The sequence below is a fragment of the Xenopus laevis genome, chromosome 8L (assembly GCF_017654675.1).
Source record: "Xenopus laevis strain J_2021 chromosome 8L, Xenopus_laevis_v10.1, whole genome shotgun sequence".
Lineage (NCBI taxonomy): Eukaryota > Metazoa > Chordata > Amphibia > Anura > Pipidae > Xenopus > Xenopus laevis.
The window spans coordinates 106,224,952-106,249,007 of record NC_054385.1 but is presented as its reverse complement, the minus strand read 5'-3'; the positions used below and the strand labels follow the sequence as shown (position 1 = coordinate 106,249,007).

Genomic DNA, 24,056 nt, shown 5'->3' with positions numbered 1-24,056 from the left:
GCTGCTAAAATCCATTAACCAAGGACCACATTAAACCTTTGATGCAGTTCTCATCCAGTGAGTCTGCAAGGGCCTTTCGATTTGATTTGGGCACTATAAGCTCAGATCAGCCCAATGTGGCTTGTTTAACCAAACTGGAAAACATCCACAAGTTCCGCCAGCAAAGCAAATTGCTAGATACAAACAACCAACTCAGCCAATGTCGCCAGAAGACATACTATATAAAGATACAAAATATGATGTACCTTAATATAAATCTAACATTAAAAACCCATATACACATTTTCAAAACAAAGAACATCATCAGGAGAAATCCTTTTCCTTTTGCGCTAATGACCTGCTGAGCACTTCCTGAACTGCAATCTGCATATACAAGCACTGAATATTTCCTTTTTACCTAAACAAAGATAAAAGCAGAAATATTAAACATGAAAGTTCTGCAAAATTTATAGACGTGTTTGTGCCTGGTCTGAAAATGCTCTGCTGTTTTAGGGAACTTTGTTTTAAGTCATTTTGCTTTGGACTGAAATCAAAAACTCAAAGAGAATTTAAAGTATGCTGAAACAACAAAGCAAAACACATATGATGCTTAGTTTGGTAATATGTGCAATACACACATAGTGGGTGGTGCGGAGGTACAAACAGTAATATAATACAGAAAATAGTCAGGTTCTCACACACCCACCTTTTGATACTCTGTACTCTCTAAAGTGCTGCCCGCGGTCTTCGGTTCCTTTGCCCTTTTGTGCAGAATGGGAAGGTTGGAGACTGTTGGCTTCGCAGAAATCTTTCCAGTTGGATCTGAGTTCAGTTCTCGAGAAGCAGGCAACACTTTGCTGGAAATTTTGGTGTTTGCTCCTTTAGTTATCTTTGAATGCCCCTGAAATTTAAGCCCAGAAACTTTTAAGATAGTTTGTTGTCCTGAAGCCTGGATTTTGTTTTGGGGACCTTTAATTCCTAACCGGGGTGTATTGGTTTTGACTGGCTCATTTTTTAGATAGTTTTGTTTGGACGTCCCATTAAAAGAACCTTTCAAATCAGAAGACCTGTCAGATTCTCCTTCTACCTTGGCCTCAGTACAGGCTTCAAACATGCCTTCCATGTCTCCAGCCCCAGTCTCTTCAGTTGACATCTGAGGAGTTGCTGACCGGACAGATCCATTTAGCTCTCCACAGTCACTGTCATGGGAAGAGAGAGATAGATAGGAAATAAAGTCTCCCCTTTCAAGCTGCTTACGGGAATGCTCCAGCACCTTCTTCCTGAGCTGTGCTCCTCTACCATGACCTGGTCCCTCTTGTGGAACTGAGCCATGCAGAGCTGTGGATGCCATATCAAGAATTTCCTTCACAAATTCATGTACATTACAGTCTGGGTTCTTAGTCTTCTCATAAGTAGCATGGCAAGAACAGGCAGACTCTTGGCTGCTATCTAATGCCGAGGAATTCATGTCTGGCATATCTACATCTACAACTGCATCACGAGTGACACGTAAGCTGCTTTTACCATTAAATGGTGGGCCAAGCTCTCTGGGTTTATGATATGCTAAAGCAGGCATGCTAGGTGGGTGAAGCTTCTCTGTCTTGGTTATTGATATCATTGGGTGAGGCCCGGGTTTGTTATGTCTTTCTGGCATGTTTACTTTGTTAACACCATTTTTAACTGGCACTAACCTATTACTGACATTTCCATTCTCCATATCATCCACTAGCTGAGGGGAGGTAAATAAATTTTTCTCCGGTTCTATTTTTGTCATTTTCTTACATGAGGCTTTTCCATTCCCATTGTTCTCACAATGTCTGTGTAAAAAGCTTTGCAAGGCTTTTTTATCCTTAGATGCCCCAGGCATGTCCTGTACTATTCTGCTTATTTTCCTCTTCTCTTTTGGAAGGAAGAATGAGGGTCTAATCCAGGCCTGCATCTCTCGTCTGATAAAATCAGCCCCCAAGGGCAGTTCTGTGCCATCCTCAGCTTCATCTTCACTTCCCAAACTAGAGTTTGGCTCTTCAAACTCCTCCTCCTCTTCCTCAGTTAATGTGAGAGTGGAGCTGGACAGTAGGTCACTATCATCCTCCTCATCTGTGCAAGCAGAAGTGCAAGACACATTGACAATCATACTGAGGTTAGCTTCCCCTTCCTCTCCACATAAGGAGCGACTTAAATGCTTGTGGAAGGATGTGTTAGAGCCCAACAACTTTCCTTTTAGCACCGCCAGGTCCTCAGACCTCAAAGACAATTCCTCACTGCTACTTAGTTCTGTCAGTTCAGAACCAAGATCTTCATTCTCAGATGATACCCTGTCTCTTGGAGACTGAAAACCAGTTATAGAAGTCTCTCGAGAACCACTTCGTAGGGTTATATCATCAGACAAACTACGTTTCATTTTTTGTTCGGATGGGCATTCAATGTCTTCTAACCTTTTTAGTAAGTCCAAAGTACGTTTGCTCAGTTCTTCCCCAGGTTCACTCCCTGGGGTGACATCTGCAGAGACTTGTTGGCTGAATAGGTCCTCATTGCTTTTGTAAGATGCTGGCCAGCTCTCCAGGGACACACTGCGTCGGAGTGACGTGTTCTCCAGTACTTCACAAGCAACAGAGAGGGATTCCAATGAAGAGGAACTAGAAGGAGAGTCTTGGGCACTAAGCACCTCAATAAAGTCTTGAAACTCTGTGGTATCGTCTGGACTCTGGTCTTTTGAGCTTGGAAGAAGCATGGTCCTGTTAACAGCAGTTTGCCCAGCTATCTTTGAAAAAGAAAAATTAGGGATAGATAGCTGTGCTCTTTCCAGTGAACCAGTTTTAAATCTGTCTGTCTGCAAGAAAGAGCAGTCATATAATGTGCAAGGAGCAAAGTGCTTGGTTCTTGAGTATGATATCGGTCCATCCTCTATTGTCACTATTTGTCCAATGTCCTCATCCCTCCCCTGCAACACCTCCCCGTCTAATGAAAGGCATCCTTCTGAATTAGCAGCAGTCACTCCTTCCCCACCACTAGCAATACCGCTTTCACATTCTGAATGTCCAGTGGAGCCTCCTTTGGTTTTTGGGGGCTGTAAACTGTGTTCTCGGGAAGAACCACTAGCTAAATCTGGCAAAGATGTATATGTATTGCCCTGCAAAAGGGACAGGGATAGTGGTGCTAACTTTGGATCCTTTCCCAGTGAGGAATCAATGCCTGTTCTGAAGAGTTCCATGTTGTGCAAACTATAGACTTGATAAACAGGAGTTTGATATTGACTTTGGTGACTTAGGTGCCCTGAAATGGCTTGGTCTGAGCAACATCTTTCATGTGACACTGTAGCTTCTGCTGTCAGACTCTCAGGATCTTGATTGCCACAGACTGATTCTGCAGTTATATCTGTCTCATCCCACTCTAAAGCTTCTTCGACCACATTGCTCCTCAGATCTGCCCAGTCTGGGTCCACAAATAAATCGAGTTCCTGAAAGATAACCACAGGATACAATATATACCTGCTTAAATCATTATGAAGAAATATATATATATATATATATATTTACAGGAGAGGTAACTATGATTCACATTAGGCTGACAAAATGGGTCAACCCTTTCCCCCATTGTGAAGTGATGGATTCTGAAATTCATAGTGGGTGGTGCACAGATTCCATCAAGTCCCAGAATCCATCACTTTACAATGGAACAAAGTAAGGAAAGGGGTTTTTATGACTGTAAAGCTAAGGAAGTGTTTAGGAATTTAAAACAAAGTCAGACTTTTATGGTATGTGTGAAAAAAAAATATTTATATTTTTCGTAGCAACTGAATAAGCTTATTTCAAAAGAGATGGTGTTATTTTTACCTTTAAATAGGATTTATTTATTTATTGAACTTGATTGACATGTATTTTTTCAAACTCAACTATGTAACAATGTAAAACATCTACATAATTAGTATAATATGTAGGATCTGTAGTTACACTGTCTATTTGTGTTAAATTATGTATACACACAAAGATGTAGCCTTGCCACCTTTAACAGGGTTTATACCTGGCTGCCAAAGGATGGGAGGTGGGGTGATGCCACAGGGGCGGAGGGTGGTAAGCAGGCCCGGACTGGCAATCTGTGGGTTCTGGCAAATGCCAGAGGGGCTGCTATAAGGTGCCATAGAAAGTCAGTATTTAGTGGGCTGGTGGGGGCTGTTCGGGTCTCTGTGTGGGCTGATTGGGCCTCTGTGTACCTGAAACGTCAGGGCCTATTTTAATTCTCAGTCCGGACCTGGTGGGAAGATTGGAGGCAGGAATATAGGTAGGTATGGAGCACTACTCACACTTCTCTGGGGCTGGTTTACATGGTGGTGCTATTCCTAGATGCACGGCCATGTCATCATATTGCAAAAATACTTCCACAGAAGGACATAGCACTCCACCACTTCTTTGCTGTGCAATTATTCCTTTATTGAGCCAGATTTGCCACATAAAGTGCAAAACAAAGTTTTAGGGATCTGCACCCCCCTCCTCAGGTTTAAGGTAAGTCAAGAGAGGTGGCTGTGGTGGGATTTAGGGTCTATGAAGATACAGGAATATGTAAAAGCTGGTTGAATGAAAAACTAGGTAGGGAGATGGGTAATAAAACATTTACTGCCAATTGTATTGCCAGTAAATTTGTAATCTTGGCTTTATCTGGTGATTTAATAGATAGGCTGATGAAATGTATATTAAACAAAGCACCCTTTAACTTAGATGTGTTTGGTGCATGTGACTACCAGTGTGTCTTCAAGCCAACTAATGTCATCCCCTGTAGGTCCCCAAGGTGCAAAGTAGCCTAACCAACAAACATCATTTCTGTTACAAGCCACTCACCTGTTCATCACCGACCTCTCTCTGCAGTTGCCGTTGCCACTGAGTACTCTGCATCACTATAGCCTCCCACCTCCTCTCTAGATTTACACTCAGCAGCTGCAAGCTTGGGGTGTCCTGTTGTGGAGTGGGCTCCTGGAGGTTCATGAGATGGTGACACAGGCGCAGGACAGACATCACTCCACACCGGCGTAGTTGGAGCTCAGTGCAAAGAGCCTGTTGAGAAGGAACACAGATAATCAAGATACAGTCACGGCTGTGTGATACAAGATGGAGAATTCTTATCATCTAGGGAAGAAACCCAGCAAACAGTTTCAGGTTTACCTTTTACTTAGCACCTATGGCATTCCACTGAGTTTGGGTGTACTTACTATACACGCTGTGTAAGAAAACAACCATGTTGTTCCAGGTTAGTTGCCCACAGCAACCAATTAGGTCTTTGATTTTGAAAATTGTAAAAACAAATTGCTCGTTGGTTTATGTTTGATGGTCAATAACGTCTACCAGAATTCCTCAGCGGCTAAAGGCATTTGACATTCCCTAGACTAGAGAAAGATAATGGAACGCCTGCTTAGGATCAAGGCAGAGTGCCTGATGAATAGATCTGTTCATGAACAATCAGCGATCACATAAACAATTTAATTATATTAGGATGAAATAAAGGGTCTGTCAGTTCCATTACATTTACTGCAAGTAGATTTCTGCATACTAAGCCCCTATTTATTACTGCTTGGCACCAGGACAGCAGTGGCCTTTGTTTTTCTGTTGTTGCTGGAGTTAGCCCATAGGTACTTAAATTTACCAGAATGTTGGCAAGATCAGTTTCACATAATATCAGAGAAAGGGTTAAGTGTCACGAACCAGAGGACCAGGAAGGGCCATCAATATAACTCGTCTTACGCAGACACCGAGTCTGACAAATAGGGCGATTAAAAGGCCACTGAGAGCCATCGCTCTCTGCCAATTATCACCATGTATCATCGCTGGGCCCAACAAGGAAGGCAGAAATATGGCCTTTTAAATGGCACTATTAAAGTGTTCACCGATAATGAAGCACATGGCTTGCCCTAATCACAGCTCACAGGGGAGAAGGACCTGAATCAGTCTGTGTGGCTTGCTGGAAACTCAGGCAGGGAGCTTAGATAATATACAGGAATTGATATATACTGAGGGTTTGCATAAATATATGGGAGCAGTATTACATTATGGGAAGAGATTTTTTTTATTGGATGGGACTGGCAGCTGTAGGAAATGTTATAGGTAAGGGTTATATGAAGCCTTAAAAACAGCTGGGTTATAAAGAATCAGAGTTGAGTTTGCAGGGGGAGATTAAATGAAGATTCTGTATAGCAATAATAGGGGACAGGAGAGAGGACCTCCAGATGTTGTTAAACTACAGCTACCAGCAGTCTCTAAAGACTTAATTTGTTGGTGGGAGGGCCTGGGTGGGCACAAATTGCTTATGTTTGACGTATAGATCAAAAGGAGCATAGATAATGTGGAACTTTAAGATGTTACAGAGAACAAAAAAAAACAGAATTACTAGGAAGAGGCATAGAGAAGGGGGTGTCATGGCTGCTACAGTTACTGTGCACTGGAATAGAACTGGTTACAAGCAGTATTCTGCAATCAATAGTCATATTTCCAAAGAACTTACACTTGAGAGCTGTTATATAATCAGGAGTAAAGTTTGATGGGGTCATAGAGAAACTGTATGACTTGTTTATGGGAAGGAATATAACAACAATTTCTGTATTTTAAGCAGCAGGAACAGTTAAACATTGACTGGGGCCAGAAAAGACACATCTGAAAGCCTGCAGATCTGAAGTGGCCTTACATAATTGTGTCATTTACATTTAATTCACTTGAGGGTTTACTTTGGGGTTGTCACCTGTCCAGTATAGCCGAACAGGACTACAAAAGTTCCGGAGGATCTCCTAGTGGGATCCAGTCTAGGAAAATACCCATTAGACCATCCTTGTTTCCATTGTAGACCTATATTTAAACCTACCGCATTTGACACTATCTGTACCTTGCTGAGAAAGTGACTCCATGGTGGTCCCTAGGAGACCCAGACTGGTCAGCAAAAATTATGCTGATGCCAATGGTATTTAAAGGGAATGAAGATAAAAGAAATACGATGGCTGGTATTTTTCTCTCCTATGGGGGAATGTCATAAAAGCCACAAAGAGCAAAACAATTTGCACAAATGTGAACTAAAATTCGCATTTCGCAATGTAATACTCTTCTTTAAAGGGATACTGTCATGGGAAAAAAAAGTTTTTTCAAAATGAATCAGTTAATTGTGCTGTTCCAGCAGAATTCTGTGCTGAAATTCATTTCTCAAAAGAGCAAACAGATTTTTTTGTATTTAATTTTAAAATCTGACATGGGGCTAGACATTTTGTCAATTATCCAGCTGCCCCAAGTCATGTGACATGTGCCTGCACTTCAGGAGAGAAATGCTTTCTGGCAGGCTGCTGTTTTTCCTTCTCAGTGTAACTGAATGTGTCTCAGTGGGACATGGGTTTTTACTATTGAGTGTTGTTCTTAGATCTACCAGGCAGCTGTTATCTTGTGTTAGGGAGCTGTTATCTGGTTACCTTCCCATTGTTCTTTTGTTTGGCTGCTGGGGAGAAAAAGGGAGGGGGTGATATCACTCTAACTTGCAGCACAGCAGTAAAGAGTGTTTATCAGTGCACAAGTCACATGACTTGGGGCAGCTGGGAAATTGACAATATGTCTAGCCCCATGTCAGATTTCAAAATTGAATATAAAAAAATCTGTTTGCTCTTTTGAGAAATGGATTTCAGTGCAGAATTCTGCTGGAGCAGCACTATTAACTGATTCATTTTGGAAAAAAAAAATTTTCCCATGACAGTATACCTTTAAGCTGTTATTAGATTGCGCATTTTTATTGAGCATTGCCCACTTTTAAGAAGTGCTTGAAGGTGTCCTAATCTTTTGGAACAAACGTAAGAACTTTTTCAGTAAGAAGCTGTTACAATCACTGCGCACTGGAACAAACTGTAAAACTCGCAAACCTTCATCCACATTCGGAAGTGGAAAAAGCTATATTAAATTCACGCAAAGGAAATTTTTTTGCAAAGAGGCATAACTTTTTCCGTTACCGACTTTTATTAAATTCCCCCACCAGTCTCCTAATAAGCAAATTCTCGGACATACTCCCAGACTCTGGGATCTTTTGCATATACATACGTACAACACACTGTTCCAAACATTACAAGATATTTAAGCTATGGGCTGTCTTCTATTACTATATATATTGTAACAAAGCAATTGCTATGAGCAGAGATGTGGGGCTTGTAGCTACATGGACTCTGTAGATCCATCATGACATACTTTAGCACATGCTCTGTACACCCATGCCCTACCAATCACGTTTTATTACTAATTATGGCAAAGGTATTGATCTCTTGTTGTGCCTGTCAACTTCAGTTACAATGATACGCATCCAGAAGGAGCGGGGCTACACTTGGATTGGGAAGGAGATGGAATCTACATGGATGCACCTAGAAATTTCCTTTAACTGTTATCTAGCCTGTACTGAAAGGTTTTGCATGGGAAGGATTAAAGATATGCCAGGGCTTACAGGTAGTGAATGACACAGGTTATTACAGCAAAGACTGCTGTGATCAATAACATGTCAAAGGTGACAGCCAGCCAAAAACATATAAAATGATGGTCAGACAGACAGATGGATAGCTATGGAGAATAAAATGAGGTGAGGGGAGAAAATGTAGCATAGAAACCCTGCCGTGCAAACGTATATTAATCGTTTCTGATTAAAATACTTTCATAAGGAATAAAACTGGGCACTGCTGAATTTATCTCATCATGTGTGAACAAAATCTAGACATTTTTCTTCTTAATAGATATTTTATGGTAATAACATTACTCTAGATGTACAAAAACCCTTCTCTCACTCTCTATTTAAACATGCCATCCTCTACATACACATACCATCCCCTACTTTATCATTCACCTGGTTTCCAAGTCCACTGCAATTACCCTATGCACCCTATGCGTCAAAACAGATTAATTAGTAATTAACAGTAATTATGTTTGCAATTTGGGTGCAAGTTGCATCTAGTATTTTCAGAGGGGGTTGCATCTCTTTTGCAGTGTTTAAAATTACATTTTTACCCTCAGTTTACTGAACACAAGTCTGGTGTGCCTATTGATGGAACCTGCTGTGGGAACCCTGGTGGGAACCAGGTCCAGGGTGGTGGTAGCACCTGGGTTCCACAACATTCCTGACAGGCAGGAGAGGCAGAATGGATGAATTGGCAACCACATGCCCATGCATGTTTGGACACAAGTACCTCTCCATTGCATCTCTTTTATAGCACCTGCAATTGCTGGAGTGTTCATAAATAACCCCATTTGTATGCTATCTGTCTAGAAGCTCCTTTATCATAAACCAAGAAGAAATAACCGCAAGAGGAAGAAAATAAATTTGCCTTATTACCAGAAAGACCTATTGAGATGTCGGCCTTGACAGGGAATGTACAGCATTGCTGAATAAGTCAGGTTATAGATATGGCTCGTCGAATGGTATTGAATATAGTAAAATACTTTATTCATTTTGATTGTAGCTTACACAATTTAATTACTTAAAACATATACAATTTAGTGTACATTTCATGCTTTAGCCTACCAAATTTCCAGGCCAGAAATATAAATTCACAATGTAATTAATGGTTTACATAGATATCATTTCAAAATAAAACTGACGTAAGGGAACGCCTCTGGGTCTAAGACTTTTCTTTTGAGGTTGGGGTACATAATTAATAAGCTACGAAAGGAATCTGAGGCTAATTGTTCTTTATATGTGATATAGGCCATTCCCTTGTTCTGTTCACTTGTGGATTGGGCTGTTTACTCCATGTTGGCTCTTTCTCGTATAGACTAGCAGGTAGTTGAGACCAGTTGGCCGTGCTACATACTTTCTGACTTTGCGACCTGATACCTACAGGTATGACAGGATATCCACCAGCCACAATTAACGGTTTCTGTATCATAACCCAGGAATAAACTAGAACCAGGGTACCCAAATAATACAGGCTCTACTTTAATCAAGTTATTGCATCAAGTTATGACATCTACACTGCTACAGGAAATCTTCCATTCACTGCATTACATCCAAATTACATTTAAATGAGCACCACCCTGAACTATTGCTTTCAAAATCTAATTAAGAAATGCCCAGAAGGATGCTCTAATGGACCTCTTTGTGCACAATGCTGGGCTGCTGTTATCACTGGGAGATCACAGACTAGAAACAGATTCCTTCCTTGTCCTACACATGGAATCCATTTGGATTTGCAATAATGAAGAATGTATTTAGTCGCACATGCCGTTTTAATTTGTTGGTTTATTTAGCAACTTCGCTCAGACTGAAGCCAAGCTTCTGAGGAAGTGGCGAGATGCCACGAAACGCGTCAAGTGTGGGGGATGTCATATCCGCATGTACATTGATCTGATGTTTTTAAAACCATTTTTTCAATAAAGAAGACTTGATTTTTCCACAACCACCTGTGTGCTCCATAGTACAATTGCTGAATCTATATTAATTCGTCTGGATCCGGGGACGCTCACTATGTTGTAGCACGGTGGATTAGTACCCGTGGATCTAAGAGGGTGAGTGCACGCAACTTGTTAATCCACTATTAATGATCTCTTGAGGTCACTGTGAGATACCTCACCATTAAAATAGCCGCTCTCACCTAGATCCAGCAAAACTTTCAATTGTCAAGTACAGTACAGGTATAGGATCCTTTATCTGGAAACTGATTATCCAGAAATCTCAGAATTAAGGAAAGGCCATCTCCCATAGATTCCAAATTATTCAAATAATCCACATTTTTAAAACTGATTTCCTTTTTATCTGTAATAATAAAACAACTTAGACACAATTAATCCTTGTTGGAAGCAAACCCAGCCTATTGGGTTTATTTAATGTTTACATGATTTTCTTGTAGACTTAAGGTATGAAGATCCAAATTACAGAATGGTCCTTTATCCAGAAAACCCCAGGTTCCGAGCATTCTGAATAACAGGTCCCATACCTGTTTATGCATTGGGTCAATTTTAAAAAACGAATTTATAAAACCATAAATAAAGACCGACTTTCCTGAAAATACTACTGGGTTGCTGATGTCAAACTGTTCATTTTATCACTTCTACTGGTCATCTTCTAATAGCATTCAAGTGGCAATTCTTTTTGGAAAAGGAACTTGGGGAGCACTAAACCATATATTTCAATAATTTGACATGGCTACGACAAAAGGGAGAACCTGGTTCATATCCCTGCCTTGCATTATCTGATGTTTGGATTTTGTGTGGGTTTCCTCCATGTCCACAGACAGAGCTACAACAAGAGCATCTAAACACATTGCAACAGGAAAAGCTGTTACATATATGCATAATGCATTTCAACCCAGATAGAGTCACTTTGCTCATGCCAGAGATGGGTGGTAATCCACTTACAAAGAGACAAGGTAACCCACAAACTTTACCAGTGCCATGCTCATAAAAACTCCTCAACTGAGAAACGTTATAATGCCAGTAATAATGAGCTTCCTGCATAAAACTTTTTCTATTCATGGACTCAGGCCCTTTTTGAAAGCAGTCTTCCATTTCTTGGGTGCACATTAATAAGATCAGGAGAACTCACACCTTCTCTTCTGAAATGAGAAAAGATGTACTTGGTTGAATACATATGAGAGTTACCCTGTGGGGTCAATTTACTAAACATACCGGCCGTCCTAGTAGCCTGGAATGATTGAGTACACTAGTCACTGTATTCTGGTGCGCTATCTTGAAATGAGATAGTAATCTGCAACTGATTATTACATTCCATAGTCGCAAGTCAGACCTGTAACCATTAAAATCATACCTTCCATGTATCAGAGCTGAAGATTCTCTTTGTGGATATCACCACCAAATTATGTTCATCTAGATAACACTAAAGAACATGCTTCTCGAATCAGTAATGTCTATGGGTCCATGGGCTATACATAGCTTATTGTGTAGTGGACGTGATATTCAAGGTAAGTCCTAGTATTGTGAAAAATACATTACATCTCTAGGCTTATGTACTTTCAATGCAATGGTTTTAGACACTTCACGCAATTGGTGGCCAACAGAGAGGGGAGAAGATGGCACTGTAAGGCTTCTTGAATCAATAATGTCTATGGGTCCATGGGCTATGCATTGCTTATTGTGTACTGGAAGGGATATGCAAGGTAGGTCCTAGTATTGTTGAAAAATATATCACATCTCTAAGCTTATGTGCTTTCAACACAATGGTTTTATATACTTAACGCATTTGGTGGCCAACAGAGAAAGGAGAAGATTACACTGTAAAGATACACATCATCTGCCCCATCTTGGCCACCACATCACCACCTCTGTAACAGTCACTGAGAGGAGCTCACTGGCTGTTCATGGCATCTAGGGATCTTACATCTCGAACACAAACTTAGTTAATTCGTACAAAATAAAAACATGTCTTTACTGCAGGAAACAAGTAAGAAGTTGAAACTGTTTTGTTGTTTAGAACATAAAGATCTGGATACATCCTGTTGAGCTATCTCAGGGAGTTTAAGTTCTCACATTCATCACCAAATTATTATTATAATAATACACACATTTACAAAATGGCACACTATTCTGCAGTGCTGTAAATAAATGGGTGTATACATTAAACATACAAAACAACCAATAACCAACAACCAATAGAAAAAGTAAAGGGGGCCCTGCCAAAAAGAGCTTACAATCTACAAGTGAGTCAAGTTATAAAGCTCAATGTGTCCTTACAACTAATTTAACTGGCTTCAAGCCTGCACATGGGTTCCAAAGAACCGTCTCTATCACAATCATTTTAACTGAGCCTGCAGACATAATTTATTGGTAATAATTGAATGGAATATAAAAAGAGAAGAACCTGAATAGAAAGAAGAGTAATAAAAAGTAGCAATAACAATTAGGGGCAGATTTATCAAGGGTGGAAGTGAAAATTCGAAGTAAAAAAATTCAAACCTCAAACTATTTTTGTGTACTTCAACTATCGAATAGGCCAATTCAATCTGAATTTGAAAAAAATTGAGTATTCGAATATCGAAAACTTTGACTTCGACCATTCGCCTTCTAAAACCTGCCAAATTGCTGTTTTAGCCTATGGGGGGCCTCCTAGAACCCATTTGGAGTCATTTAGTGGACTTTGAAAAATCAAAGTTTTTTGGGGCAAATACGTTGAATTGAATTCGACCGAATGTGCTAAAATTTCGATTCAAACGATTAGAATACAGCCTATTCACCCGAAGTTAAAAACTTAGATTTTTTTAAATAAATTTTAATTGGTCTTTTTTTATTTCAATTTCGAAGTTATGGGAGTTCAAAAAACTTCCATTACTTCGAAATTCAACCCTTGATAAATCTGCCCTTAAATGTGTAGCTTTAGATAATATTTGTTTTGTTTTTTTTAGATGAGGTCAATGACGCACATTTGAAGGCTGGAAAGAGTCAGAAGAAAAAGGAAAATTTAAAAAAAAACTATAAAAAATTAATAATGAATGCCATTTGAAACGTTGCTTAGAATTGGCCATTCTATAACATATTAAAAGTTAACTTAAAGGCGAACCACTCCTTAAGCTCTCAAACTCTCCAAAGGGTGGAGATATTGCAAGCTAGTATCTTTGTCTGTGTTTATTGGGATTGGGTTATGCTGTTCATAGGCATGGCATAACAATTATATTTATCTGACAAACTATGATCATCTGTCTAGCAGGCAGTGAACAGATCATTTCTAATGCATTCATCATTGGCATGAGGCACTTTTGAATAACACTGACTCATCTGAGAAAGTTTCTTCCACTAATGGAAACCTGCAGAACAAAACTTGAAGTACAGTAGCTCGTTGCCAACAAGAAAAAGTACGGATTTAAACTAGAAGGTCCTTTCTATAATAGCTCACTGATTTCTACAGAATATCACAAGATCCAGACAAGAATAAATTGTTTATTGCAAGGCCTGAGAGACAAAAAGAACAATTCCTAGCATATAAATCACCTGTGTTACATTTCCAAATTAAAGCCAACAAAAACAAGAAAAATAAACAAAATGTCACTGTTAATTTTATAAAATTGCTAAAGGAAGCAAAAAGCTGATGTGCTAAGAGCAGTAAACATGACACACATCAAGGTCTGTATATCTGCATTTATTAACTAGTCAGATTTATTCTATTACAGGTATAGGATCCCTTATCCGGAAACCCGATATCCAGAAAGCTCCGAATTACAGTACGTCTGTTTCCCATAGACTCCATTTTATACAAATAATCCAAATTTTTAAAAATGATTTCCTTTTTCTCTGTAATAATAAAACAGTACTTTGTACTTGATCCCAACTAAGATATAATTAATCCTTATTGGAAGCAAAACCAGCCTATTGGATTTATGTAATGTTTAAATGAATTTCTGGTAGAAATAAGGCATGAAGACCCAAATTACGCAAAGATCCGTTATCTGGAAACCCCCAGGTCCCAAGCATTCTGGATAACAGGTCCCATACCTGTATTTGACTTGGTTGCTAATACAGGTATGGGAATCGTTATCCGAAAACCCATTATCCAGAAAGCTCCGAATTATGGAAAGGCCATCTCCCATAGACTCCATTTTAACCTCCAAATTTTTAAAAATGATTTCCTTTTTCTCTGTAATAATAAAACAGTAACTTGTACTTGATCCAAACTAATATTTAATGAATCTTTATTGGAAACAAAACCAGCCTATTAGGTTTATGAATGTTTTCTAATAGACGTAAGGTATGAAGACGCAAATTACAGAAAGATCTGTTATCCAGAAAACCCCAGGTCCTGAGCATTCTGGAAAACAGGTCCCATACCTGTACAACATTGACACCTAAGAAGAACTTTTGCTTTAAATACTCTCCAAAAATATGTCAGAAACTCGTTCCTACATCACTTTAATCAAGAGCCCTATGCAATAAGGGGAGGCCAAACAAATGCCCAATGAGTATTAAACTCCTTTTCTAAAGAGAATTCCTACATTGAAAAGTATTGTCTCCAAGAGAATTCTCTTTGCCAAGACCTCTTCTAGTAGAAGATCCTAGTAAGCTCTAATAGCAGTCATGCTATGGCTTGACATAAGACAAATGGCCCATAAAGGAAAAACTTTATAAAATATTTCTCCTGTACATAAGATCCGGGGAGGAGCGTTCACCAATAGACTTGCTCCATTCATGCTTTCTCCCCTACTATGTATGTTAGGCAGTATACAACATGGATAGCATATGTCCTTAGCTGGAAAGTCTGTATTTGTGATGACACAAACAAGATACTGTTGCCCATCACCAAAAGTAAAGGAGAATTAATAACTATACACAATAAACATATTGTTGTTGAAGGGTACAGCATAGAAAATGCTAAATGTCTTACAGGGATAAGAAAAATATGGCAAGCAAGAGCCAACAATATCCATGTAGCTTAGGTAGCTTCTAGGCTTCATTTACTAATGGGAGATGCATGTAAAGTGCTGCAAGACCAGTATAGTTATCCATACTTTGTTCTCACAATATATATACTGTATACTGTACAGTCAAATGAAAAAGTTTGGGAATTCCTCTCAGCCTGCATAATAATTGACTCCACTTTCAACAAAAAAGACAACAGTGGTATGCAGGGCCACCATTAGAAATCACGGGGCCCCGTACAACAAAATTTTTGGGGCCCCCTGGGCCCTGCCCACACTGATGACCAAGCTCCACCCCATATCCCGCCCACTCCACATCGCAGTTAAAAGACCACACAGACATCAGCGCTAAAAAAGTAACCCCCCCCACACACAAGTTGTAAAAAGCTATTGATGGTCAGAGCCCCCTTATAAAAAATTGGGGCCCCCAAAAAAAAAATTTATTTATTTATTTTTTTTTAAATAAAACATTGGTGGCAGGGGCCCACTTATAAGTTAAACAAAACTTGGGGCCCCAACAAAAAAAATTGTAAAAAAAAAACTAAAAAAAACCAAACATTGGTGGCAGGGGCCCCCTTATAAGTTAAAAACAAATTGGGGCCCCAAAAAAAATTTGCAAAAAAAATTATTTTTTTTTGAAAAAAAAAAACATTGGCGGCAGGGGCCCCCTTATAAGTTAAAAACAAATTGGGATCCCAAAAAAAATGTAAAAAACATTTTTTTAAAAAAAAAAAACTGGTGGCAGGGCCCCCTTATAAATTAAAAACAAATTCGGGCCCCAAAAAAAAATTTGAAAAAAAAAATAATTTTTTTTTGAAAAAAAAAACATTGGCGGCAGGGGCCCCCTTATAATTAAAAAAAAATTGGGGCCCCAAAAAAAATGTTTTAAAAAAAAAGATTGGTGGCAGGGGCCTATAGAATATTAAAATAATACATTGGTGGCCAGGGGATTAAAAAAAAAAAACACACAAACTGGTGTTCAGTAGGATTGAACTCATGGCTTCAGTACTTCAACTTCGCCTCCTTTCGTGACTTCGGGTCTTTTCACCGCTTCAGGACTTCAATTTCGGCTGTTTTCGTGACTTCGGGTCTTTGCGCTGCTTCAGGACTTCGGCTTCGGCTGTTTTCGTGACTTCGGGTCTTTTCGGGACTTCGGCTTTTTCCGTGACTTCGGGTCTTTTCGGCGCATCGGCTTCGGCTTTTCGGCACTTCCGCATTCAGCAACGCAAGAGGCAAGACGTACGGCTCGGGCACTCGTAAGGGGGGCCCGGATCTTCAAAAAATGCAGCGCTGCCGGGCCCCCCTTCATGCCCGGGCCCGGTACGCTTGTCCCTCCTGTCCCCCCCTGATGGCAGCCCTGGTGGTATGTATTTTACTTCCCAGGAACATCTGAGTACTGGAGTGTTTTCTGAACAAAGATTTTTAGTGAAGCTGTTTCAGTTGTATGAAATTAAATCAAATGTGAAAAACTGCCTGTGCAAAAAATGTGGATACCCTTGTAATTTTGCTAATTTGAATGCATGTAACAGCTCAATACTGATTACTGGCAACACCAAATCTGTTGGATTAGCTCATTAAGCCTTGAACGTCATAGGCAGGTGTGTCCAATCAGGAGAAAAGGTATTTAAGGTGACCAATTGCAAGTTGTGCTTCTGTTTGACTCTCCTCTGAAGAGTGACACCATGGGATCCTCAAAGCAACTCTCAAAAGATCTGAAAACAAAGATTGTTCAGTATCATGGTTTAGGGGAAGGCGACAAAAAGCTAAACTTTCAGTTTCAACTGTAATGAATGTAATCAGGAAATGGAAGGCCACAGCTACAGTTGCTGTAAAGCCCAGGTCTGGCAGGCCAAGAAAAATACAGGAGCTGCATATGCGGAGGATTGTGAGAATGGATACAGACAACCCAAAAGTCACCTCCAAAGACCTGCAAGAACATCTTGCTGCAGATGGTGTACCTGTACATCGTTCTACAATTCAGTGCAATTTGCACAAAGAACATCTGTATGGCCGGGTGATGAGAAAGAAGCCCTTTCTGCACTCACGCCACAAACAGAGTCGCTTGTTGAATGCAAAAGCTCATATACACAAGTCACAGTCATTTTGGAACAAAGTGCTTTGGACTGATGAGACAAATTTTAGTTATTTGGTGCTTTGTATGGTGGAAGAAGAACACCGCATTCCAAGAAAAACACCTGCTACCTACTGTCAAATTGGTGGAGGTTCCATCATGCTGTGGGGCTGTGTGACTAGTTCAGGGACTACTGGGGCCCTTGTTAAAGTCGAGGATCGGATGAATTCAACCAAATGTCAACAAATTCTTCAGGATAATGTTCAAGCATCAGTCATAAAGTTGAAGTTACGCAGGGGTTGGATATTGCAACAAGGCAATGACCCTCAACACACTTGGAAATCTACAAAGGCATTTATGCAGAGAGAGGAGTACAATATTCTTGAATGACCATCACAGTCCCCCCGACTTGAATATCATAGAAAATCTATTAGATGATTTGAAGCAGGATGTCCTTATTCGGCAGCCATCACATTTAACTGAACTGGAGAGATTTTGTATGGACAAATGGTCAAAAATACCACCATCCAGAATCCAGACACTCATCAATGGCTATAGGAGGAATCTAGAGGCTGTTACATTTGCAAAAGGAGACTCAACTAAGTATTGATGTAATATCTCTGTTGGGGTGCCCAAAAGTATGCATCTGTCTAATTTTGTTATGATGCATATTGCATATTTTCTGTTAATCCAATAAACCGTACGTCATTGCTGAAATACTACTGTTTATATATGTTATATATTAAAAGGAAGTTGCTACTTTGAAAGCTCAGCCAATGATAAACAAAACTCCAAAGAATTAAGTATTGAGCATCCACCTAGTAAATGCACAATGCAGGATTTCATGCTAAAAGTGTTCTGCACAATAATGTACCTGGAACCTTTGCAGCTCTTTCTGGAGCCTCTCCTGGTCTCCAGCCTCATCCACCACCTTCAAGCTGGAGTTGTACAGAGTTAGTTCCGTATCTCTCAGCCATGATTTCAACTCCTTTACACGCTGATCTAGCTGCTGCAACAAGCTCCCACTCCCAGGAGATAGAACAACCTGAGTGGCTGAAGCTGGTAGCGCCTCAGAGAGAGACTTCTGAGAAGAAGAAGTGGGACAAAAATATAAATATATATGTATAAATAATGCTATTGAGCACAGAATAATATAAAAAGGGGTATGCAGAATTAATAGTTCAGAAAAGACACAATGAACAGTTACATGACAAATGTTTTTTCAGATATAGTGTTTTTTTAGGCTGTCTCCAGTGACATATTAATAGGTAACTACTTTGAGTGCTAACATATTAGTTCATTATCCTAGTTAGCAGCTAGTGTCAACTATCCCATCTCCTAGAAATACTATTAAATAGTTCATGTCAATATGATCTTGATCAAGGTCAAACTTTTCTAACCTCCCATCTTCAGTCATGTTCTTTGGTGTCTCCTTCTCCATTTTTTTTCTCCTTCCGCAGAAAGAAAATCTTTACATGCCTCGTCCTGCACTACTATTCCATAAAACCTGAGCATACTATATTTTATCATCTCAGACAGCCTTGTTCTTTATAGTTCAATGCTAAACTCTGTGTCCAATCTTCACCTTGTTTTTTGTACTTTTTATCACTCTTATCCACTTTCCCTTTGTCCTTACCAATCACCTTTAACAAAGTAAGAATACAATAGAAATAATAAATTAAGTAATATGAAACACTTGTGTGTTTGTATTGATTGGTCACCCAAATCAAGTAACTATTTATTTTCCCAAATAACTGTTCTGTCCTTGCAGGCAAAGGCTAATTTATAGAGCACTCTTACCTTCAGCATCTCCCACTTTTCCCGGATGAGTTCTTCCTTGCTGAGTATGCTGTCAGGAAGCGGAGATCCCTCAAGCTTAAGAGCTTCAAGTTGACTTAGAAGAGCCTGAACTCTGTCTTCTCTTAGTGACATCTCCACATTGCACCTCTGTAGGGAACAGGGACATGCTTTTATATGCAGTATCAAAGCCAACATTTTTAAAGTCGGCTGAAAACCGAATCCTCCACAAAAGACTTTGTCTTATACTGAAGCCTCATTAGCATATTCAGATTTGAGATTAAAAAAATTGCATAATGTGTGACCAAAAATCTGGCACTTCTGGTTGTCCAACGCTTTAAAGTTACATGGCATCAGCCAAACCATACCTGAACCCTAAAGGTTCCATCGAATCTGAATTCTTGAGAAATGCCTATTATTTGGCCAAATTCCTAACTGAATTTTAGATAATATCCAAGATAGCATCATGGGATTAAGTGATTACTGACACATATAAATATATAGCCACGGTTAATTCCTGCCCTACACCCTAGCCTACACATCAATACTCAATGGGGGCTTCTGGTAACAGGATGGAACAGCTTCTCTGAGATAAGGGATGTCTGCTCAGTGAGAGACCAACCAAAACTGGTGGGTGGAAGGGATAATAACTGGACGTAAGACTTTCACATAGGCCATAATAAATTTAGGGGAGTATTTGATGACCCAGATCCCAAACTGACATTACTATCAAACACAAATTGAATATACATATTAGTGTTGTTACTAAGCATTAAAAAAACTAATAAAAGAATGGTTTAAATTCAGTTTGTGTGTGTAGAAATGCTTAATAAAGGCTAGGAACAAAGGTTAGCCCAAGAGTCTTATAAAGCTACATCCTTCTTTTATTAATGCTTGTGAGCTGCCATATTGTTTAACCCCAAATATAAAGTATTCTCTACAGATTCCAGCTGAAGTTTAAGAATGATTAAATAGCTTTACTATTGCCATTTAACAAAGCATCTTGTAGACATGAGCACACCTATCAATTAACTGTGTCTAATAAGCTTCAGAGACAAAATTCAGAATGCTCTCCCAAAAGGCCAGCCTTGCCTACCCAGACATAATATTCCCAATTTATCTAGCAGCTGTGGTCATACTCTAGCATTCCCAGCTCCTTGTTTAATATAGTACCATTTAGGAAATCACCAAGATGCAGTCTTTTCATTATTAATGGTAATTTGGAAAATAGCTTCTATTAAAGACCCTCGCAATTAGACACTCGTCTAAGATAATGAGCACGAGGCCTTTCCATGCGCTGTACAGCAGCTTCCCTCCGGCAACCTGTTGTTATAGCAAATAAACTCTCTGCAGGACCCAACTACATTACATGGATATACAACGGACATTAATCTGCATTTACAAAAGGACTTTTTCACTTAGGAGCATCCAAACAGCAGGTCCTAATTCTCTATACGGTGTAAGCTCTTCAGGGAAGTAACGGCCTCTGCATTTATATGACTGTATCTGCTGCCCGCAAAGTTTTTTTTTAAAAAAAAAGCAAAACCTGAATCCAGTGACACTATCAACTTCGTAGCTGTGAAAAATTGTGGAAGATATTCAAAAAATGGTTGAAAATGAGGTTTCCACAAAAGGAGTAGTTGCTGTGTGTTCCTCTTGTTTCTATTTGGTACAGTTTCTTTTTCCATTCTGCTCAGTTTGACCTTGGCATGGGTGACTACCCTATTGGTTCTGAATTTTAAGCTATTACTTAAGGAGGCCATATATGTGTGGATGGTGTACAGCAGGGGTCCCTAACCTTTTATACCCACGAGCCACATGCAAATGGAAAAAATGTTGGGGAGCAACTCAAAAATGAAAAAAGTTTATGAGGATGCCAAATAAAGGCTGTGATTGGCTATTTGGTAGCCCCTATGAGCACTGGCAGCTTACAAGAGGCTGTGTTTGGCAGTCCACCTGGTTTTTATGCAACCAAAACTTGTCTCCAAGCCTGGAATTCAAAAAAAAGCTCATGCCACTGGGAGCAACATCCAAGAGGTTGGTGAGCAACATGTTACTCATGAGCTACTGGTGAGGGATCACTAATAGCTCAGACCACTGTATGACACATTTATGGCTCTCATTCCCATCATTCTTAGGGTCCTACTTTGACCTGTGACCCTTCTGTCTTTTTCCAGCATCACCCAGTGACCTCTGCTTGGTCTGTTCTGATGGACTCCCTGGCAGAAATATGCTGCCACTATCCCAACCAGTTGTAGACATAGGAAACCTATTCCATCTTTAGTGTTGCGAGACAATTGCATAGTCCATTAATGGCCAAACAAGGTAAACAGGGCATTTGCTTGGCTCGAGGAAGCCAGGTTTATTGTTGAGAAGTGGTGATAATGACCAAGATTGTGCAGTTTGCATGGCTAAAGTGAGGTTGTTATGGAAGTCTTTAATGAGAGATCAGACATTAGGGTATAAAAGGACTGCACCATGATGTTGCTATGTACAATCTATTAAGAACTTCACAAGGGGAAATTGAGTAAGGATACAGAGCATCTGTCCGGGCCATGGATAAGCATGAGTTAATTAATGTTAATTATTCAGTTGCTATTAATCAGTAGAGCAATTCCAAAAATGAAAGCAAATATCTGATTGGCCGCTGCAAGTAACAGAGTTATGGGCTGATGATGCTGTGCCTGTGCATAACGTTCTCTACTACAGACGCGTTTGATTGGAACAGTCAGCAGTCAGAATGCTTGTGTGAGCCTAACTGCAACTAATACCCCAGGGCGTACATTAGTGGTGATTTTGCTGCATTTTGTGTTTGTTACATTTTGCAAGAATGATAAACTCTGAAATCAGTTACAACAATTAGCTCACATCTGCCTGATTTATGTTCCTCTCTCTAGAGATCAACGGAGAAGAAATTGCAGCCATTTAGAAGCACCAAGGGAAAGCTGCAGATTCCAGCAAATGTCTCAAGCTACAACTGCTAATATGACCCGCACACCATGGAGTAATGATGTCCTATTGTTTTTTGCAGCTGAAGCAAAATCGCAGTGACCAGTTTGAATGAGCTCCCAAGCACAGACTGGTGGTTTGAATGATGTATTACTTGTGCAAGCTGTATTAGAGGGTATATTAAGGAATGTATCATCAAGAGACCTCCAGACTAAACCTGGGAATAAGCTTCACTGCCCAAGACTACAACTACTTTAAATATATTAAAGGGGAAATTCTCTACCAAGGTTCTGTACCAATTATCACACCTAGTGTGATCATACAATGTATATGTGTATATAATGTGGATGCTGTGGGGGTTTGAACGGGTTGAAAGCCCAGCAGATAAGTGTCACAGGCCTAAAGAAAGTAAAAAAAAATGCATATACTTCCCAGAATATTACATGCACCTAGTGTACACTATGCACAGATATAAAACTCAAATTTTCCCTGTGCTACATTTGCTTTTCTCTTTCTGTTGCTAACTTGTCATTTTACAATGGAGAATGCAGGAATGCACGAGGAGGGGGGTAGAATGGAATCCCGCTTGTTCCTCCCTAACCCCTATCTGAAGAAAAAAAAAATCAGCACAATAACCTCAAAGGAGAAAGAAAAAAAAGTTCATTGTTGCTATAGAGACTCCATTTTAGGAAAGGATAAGGCAGAAAGGGGTATGGGTGGGAGATGTTGGGGAAGAGAAGGATCTTGTTAATGTCCTATCCAGAAATGATCACGACTACTTAAGCTCATTGCTACCCAAACAGGGGGTAATTGAGTAGTAATAGAAGATGACATCAGTACAAATATTATTGAACAACTGCTCCTTTGACATTTCCAAAATCTTGTTCTCATGATTGGATTGTGTTGTATTTATTTACACAGAGATGTGCTGGAGAAGAAAGAGTTTGCACCCTATATTATATGATGTTAGCAAGTACTTATAAAAGCCTATCCTGTATTTCCCCTGCCATCTGCTCTGAGAATCTGATTTTGTGAATTACCAAGAAAGGTCTCTTTAACACAGCTTATTTGTTTAGATAATGGACAAGTTTTGGGGAAAAGGCATGGACAGTATATGCCCAGAGCATGGCACTCTCCATATCCAATATACTGCTATATTCCTACTCTAGATACCATCACAGCTGAGCTTAGTACAATGTGTATGTTCTGGCACCTAACTCAAAGGTGGTGATCTGCACCCCCCAAACAATGGTCTCCCCACACCATTACCCCCACCCAGTATGGAAGAGGCTGATGCAGACCAGCCAATATGGGAAAGTTGAGGAGAGAAAAGAGCAGGTCTTATGATGAATCACTTAGATCGTGTGCTCATGTGCATAATGCAGCAAACATATTTTATGGAATTACACCCACTGATTTCCCAAAGTGAGGTAAATTAGCCTCTGCTACTTACCTCTTGTTCTGGCCCTACATAACCCCGAGACTCTATGTATCCCTATGCTTTAAAAATGTTTGTAGCACAAATGTTTGTATCCTGATGAAGGGAGGGTTAATCCCCCCCGAAACGTTGATGCACAGGTGGTCACTTTAAATAAAAGGGGTAAGCTCCCCACCTGCAACATACATGGTGTTGTGCTATTCTCTTAAATCTCCTACATACCCCTACACCATTGATCCTTAACAAGTGGCTCCCGAGCAACATGTTGCTCTCCAACCCCTTGAATGTTGTCCCCAGTGGCCTCAAAGCAGGTTCTTATTTTTGAATTTCAGGCTTGGAGGCAAGTTTTGGTTGTATAAAAACCAGGTATACTGCCAAATCTCTGGTGTACTTCCAGTCCACATAGTGCTACCAAATAGCCAATCCCAGCATTTATTTGGCACCCCCAGGACTTTTTTCATGTTGGTGTTGTTCCT

At 39.8% G+C, this 24,056-nt stretch overlaps 1 protein-coding gene across 3 annotated transcripts in view; it reads right to left on the bottom strand.

The window, feature by feature from the left end:
- akap6.L (A-kinase anchoring protein 6 L homeolog) overlaps positions 1 to 24,056 on the bottom strand; it is a 118,632-nt gene that overhangs the window by 3,007 nt on the left and 91,569 nt on the right. For all 3 annotated transcript variants that reach the window (XM_041573345.1, XM_041573343.1, XM_018231198.2), the window contains 4 exons: positions 19,197 to 19,343; positions 18,271 to 18,480; positions 4,812 to 5,024; positions 686 to 3,436 (listed from right to left, as the gene is read on the bottom strand). In XM_041573345.1, the coding sequence (XP_041429279.1) occupies positions 686 to 3,436; positions 4,812 to 5,024; positions 18,271 to 18,480; positions 19,197 to 19,343 (3,321 nt within the window). The remainder of the gene's footprint in view (positions 1 to 685; positions 3,437 to 4,811; positions 5,025 to 18,270; positions 18,481 to 19,196; positions 19,344 to 24,056) is intronic.